General features: G+C 28.1%; 1 protein-coding gene across 1 annotated transcript; it reads right to left on the reverse strand.

Moving 5' to 3' along the window:
• Positions 1-320: 320 nt before the first annotated feature.
• On the reverse strand, positions 321-5251 carry LOC105617701 (acyl-CoA Delta(11) desaturase-like). The gene is made up of 5 exons (XM_012199256.1): positions 5023-5251; positions 4351-4481; positions 2550-2755; positions 1511-1693; positions 321-787 (listed from the first exon to the last, which is right to left on the reverse strand). The coding sequence occupies exons 1-5, from the start codon at positions 5249-5251 to the stop codon at positions 523-525; spliced, it is 1014 nt and encodes a 337-aa protein (XP_012054646.1). The 3' UTR covers positions 321-522.
• Positions 5252-5339: the final 88 nt, after the last annotated feature.

Consider the following 5339-nt stretch of genomic DNA (forward strand, 5'->3'; position numbering starts at 1 on the left):
ATGTATTATAAACTGTTTACATATCTTGTTATAAATAATATAATAACAACTCTTTTTGAACTTGTTATGAAAAGAACATGAAATATTACACTTAGATCAAAAATAAAATTTGTATTCTATGGAATCCGTTACACACCTTGACATACAATATATTTAAAATAATTTACATGTGAACAAATGCAAAATATTCTATCAAATACGACATGATAAAATGCATTTATTTATACACAAGCATTTACCACGTGTAACGCTGTTGTATTAGATTCGTAAAATACAGAAGTTTATAGAATTATACACTAAAATACATTATTGACTGCAAAATTATCAAAATTATATTTATTATATCAAGTTTTACAAAAATAAATTAGACCATTATTATTGTAATAAATTGAAAAAAAAGTACAACTTGTTGATTCTAAGAAATATAATAAAACAACATGTTTGATACATTCTCTCTCGTTCTTTTTATTTTTTTCTATTCTTTTTTATTAAAGAACATCTGATATTTTAGAAAGATCTATCCTACCTCTCGAGTGGTGGAGTGATGGCCCGTGTACCATCACCTTTATTCGCACAAAGTCTATCGACGAGCTTGGCGTTTGGTGTCTTTAAATCATACGCCCATCCCAACCAAGCCATGAAATCTATAAAAGCGGTAGTTAAATTGAGACGGTAGAAGCCAAGCTCCGCAGCCTTATAGTCCCACGGGAAGCAATGATGGTAATTGTGCCAACCCTCACCCATGGCAAAGAAAGACACCACAGGATTCTCCGTTGACTTAAGAGTTCTAGAACAGAAAAAAAGAAAAAAGAAGTTTTCGCCGTTTGATCCAGATCAGCTACACAAATAAACTCTTGCCGGAATATCATGCAACAGATTATTTAAGCGAAATAACACTTTTTACAACTTTTTTACTACTTTTTTTTTCTACAATATTATAACTATGAAATACAACATTTAATAAATATATTTATTTATGAATGTTTAACATGTTTATAATACATTTGTGTGTACTTTACTTTAAAAAGTAGGGAGGGGGCTGTAAGAAAATTTCTTATTGTTTATAATATCGATTTCTTCCGTGGGAGAAAATAATTTTCTTCAAAATAAAATAAAAATCTTTAAACTTTTTTTATAAGATTTTTTATGATTTTAAATATGATTTTATAATGTTTAATGTTATGAGAATTATGAATAATATAATAATTATTATGAAATGCGTTAAAAATGATTTTTGATATATTTTTTTAATCGAAGTATTGATTAAAAAAAATAATATTGATTGTGATATGAAATAATATTGATTATGGATTCTAAAAAAACCATTATCTTATTTAGTCTAAAGACATCTCTCGATCATTCCGATTAAATCCTCATTAAATTGTGTATCAAAATATGTAATCTTTTTAAATTAGAATTTTTTTGTTTATATCTGAGTATGATCCGAATATTATGCTGATTAATTTTAATGATAATCGTATAAACATGATCTCCAAAGATTGACGCGTACCTGTTGTACGGTCGATTGCCCCACAAGTGAGCGAAACTATTGACAGAGAAGGTTGAATTCAGCGCCCACACATAGCGGATAATTACGCTGCTTATGCTTATGTCCCAGGTTTCGTTCCATACATAGACCGGTACTATAGCCGGCAGGACAAAGCACAATGGCACCATAATCAGAGCGTAATATCTGCAATAAAGAACATTCTAGTGTTCAGCAAGTGTTACACATATGCAAAGTCCAATACGTGTAATCGCATCCCGTTCCTTTACGACCGTATGAACCAACCGTATAAATCAAAATAAATTGCGATACAAGCGTTCAATTCCGTTCTTTGATGAGACACTTTACACTGATTGATTACTACTTAATCTTTCATCTCGGTGTCACGCAATTTCAAACACTGCGAATAATTACGAAGCGATTTCGCGAGCAATCCAACTCAATCATCGTGATCTTTTTTTTACGAACGTCGAACTCCATTTCCTGTTTATTTTTTACAGCTCTGAACATAAATTGTGTAATATTATCTAGGTTTTGTTCTTCACGAGCATCTCTTCAAGTTTCCTCTCCTTTTATTTCAAGTCTTCATTTATCACGAATATAATAAGAAACTTGTAAATTATTTCTATAGAATTTTTTCTAGACATTTTCTCATTTGCACTTTTTTATTACATTTATATTTGTTGTTTTTTTTTGTAGCAAAATAAAAATTTTTTTTCAAGTTCTTTTATGCTATGTATTAAAAATAATATACAATAATAAGGAAAAATAGAGAAAGAGAGAGTAATTTTATCTTGAAAAACATAAAAATAGATTTGAAATTGATAGATTCTGTTGGAAGTATATTTAAAAGATCGTATTTTGTTACGGCAATTGATAATAATATAATTGAAATTGAAATATGTCGGTAAATTCGATCGTAAGTCGATTATGCGACTAATTACATTATTAATTACAATAGTAATTAATTACATTTTTCGAACGTGAACACGTTTTATCACAAATTAGTAAAGAATGTGTCGTGCCGAATTATTAAACTCACTTGTCAACAAAACGTATTACGGAATCAGCAGCGATATCGCTCATATCCACATTTTTACCGTATTTCTTAACTGCTGGATGATGTTTCATCATTAACCAGCCAATGTGTGAGAAAAAAAAGCCGCGGTTAGCATTATGTGGATCCGCACACGTATCTGTGTATTTATGATGTGTTCGATGAACACGAAGCCATTTAGACGGATGAGTCTGCGAAATAGGAAAAATTTTTAATAATTAGAATTGAATTAAAACGAATGATGATGTTTTTTTCAATGTCGAAAGTTTCAGTGCGAGCTTATATACATAAAACAATAAACAAATCAAGATTATTCAAACATTTTGACATTTATTGTAGTCAGTCTCATAATCATTGACTTGTTTATTGTTTATTGTTATATAAGTATAAGTTCCTAATGCGGTTCAAATAATCTTAATATTGAAATATTTAAATTTATGTTCTTAAAACCTTTTTTTAAAGTTAATTAATTAGTAAATATTTTTAATATAATATATAAAAAATTAAGGGAGTACTTCTTCTGCCTACAAAAGTAGACAATTTTCAAAAGAATATAACTTCAAAATTAATCACAATGTAGAACGAAATATATTTTGAAGTCTTTATTTTTCAGATCAGTAGTTTACATAGAGATAAGATAGACGATTTGACTGATTTTTTACGGAGTTACATGGATACAAATGGAGATTCGAAATCTCAAAATTGTTTATAAATTTTACAAAGTTTTATGGTGTAAATTAAAAATTACATATGAAAGCAATTTACAGCTTTCGAAAAAGTGAATCTTTAATTTGCATATTTGTTGAATGTTGTACGATTTTTTTACCGAGTTATTCATCAGTGACAAAAAGCTTCTTTTTTACTTTGATTGTTTACAGAAAACAAACGGAACATTGTTGGATATCCTTTAAAAAAGAATAGAAAGGTGCATTTTCTCTAAGTTGCACCTATCATTTTTTTATATAAAGAAACTTTTTGTGTAAACTTTGCTTAAATGAGGAGCTAAAAATTAAACGATTAACATATTATTATTTAACTATATATCCTGGCGAACACATTAAAAATATTATATAATCTTAATCATTAATATCCTTCGTATTCGAAATAACGTTGCGTAAAATAACATTTATTTGATTCTATCGCAATATGTCTGTGTATGTATACGGTGTATATGTTATGTAATATGATAGAGAAAATTCAGAATTGCTTAATCTTCTATGAGCAGAGTAAAAAGAAACACTTTTTGCTGCAATGTTGAACAACTCGGTGAAAGAAAATTATATAACGCTCAACAAGTACAAAAAAAAGAAAAATAAAGATTCGTCCTTTTGAAAATTGTAGATTGCTTTCATTTACGATTTTTAATTCACACCATAAAATTTATAAAAAATTTCAGATTCAATAGATCTCCATTTGCATATCCCTATAGCCTTACATAAAAAGATCAATCAATTTATTATTTAAATTATATCGATTTGAGACTATAATAGAAACTACAAGCTTTATACTTTTTGGATCATCTCTTTGGATGATTATTTTTGATAAAATGACACTCTCTTGAATATTGCTCTATTAAATATTTGGAGGAATAGGTAATCTCCTTCAATCTTTTGACATACTATAGTGTAAAATGTTCTGTTACTTTACAATATTATCACATTTGAGGATTTCTATTGCAAACAGAAATAGTTTTGAAAGTAATAGCTTGTGGTAAATTATAATAAATTTTAATGTAGATTATTAACTGATCAGATATATAAACGATTGTAATATTTAAGAATCTTACCTGACCAGCCAAGCAATATAATAAAACAAGTAGTATTCTAAGTGGCAATTTGGCGCTATAGCTCCTATGTGCCCAAAGACGATGAAGACCAGCTGTTATGCCAAAACCAGCAGAAAGTAAATGTAAGATTGCTGAAAAAAATAAGTAAATAAAACAGAAGCAACATCAGATCTTTTCTTTCATTGTTTACCATGTATTAATGATAATGATAATAAAATGAAAAAATATTTATAGGAACATGTCAAAATATTAAATAATTTTTAGTTTATAAAGAATTAAGAACAAATGATTCTTTTTAAATTAAATTTGAAATGTACAAAGAAATAATGTAATTTTATTTTTTAATTAATTTCAGTGAAATTTAATTTAACATATTTTAATTTTAATTTAAAATTTTGTCCACTAAAATCTTAAACTAAATTTGGAAATATTTAGAAATGTGAAATTAGAGGTACGATGAATAATAATTTCTCTTGGTATTTCTGCTGAAAAAAATTGACTACAAATTTCACTACAAAAAACGAGCTTACATTAGGCTTTTTTCACTGATTCCAATGTATTCAATACAATATTCAACGAAATAGTATCGAAATGATATATGTATATGAGACATATATATGTACATATAAATGAAATTATGATGGAAAATTAATTGATTTAGTAAATACGTACACCACATCCAGGTCCAAAATTTCGCTTCGCGATATCGCGTGGCAAACAAATAGATCGCGACGATATGGAGAACGACGATGACAATGATATTACGCCAAATTAATGGCTGTTCCGCCGGCATGTGCTTCGGTGGTTGATTGAGATTCGAATCTCTGCCATTTTCCGTTCCCGGTTGCACTAACATTTGATTTTTATTGCCCTCGTATTTGGTTATCATTGAACTGTACATTGCTAGAAATATTTGTAACAATATTGGCATTTTTATTTCATCCATGTTTTAACTATCGTTTATAATTATTTTGTATGCGCATTTATAT

The sequence above is a fragment of the Atta cephalotes genome (assembly GCF_000143395.1).
Source record: "Atta cephalotes unplaced genomic scaffold scaffold00013, whole genome shotgun sequence".
In the NCBI taxonomy this organism is placed as follows: Eukaryota; Metazoa; Arthropoda; class Insecta; order Hymenoptera; family Formicidae; genus Atta; species Atta cephalotes.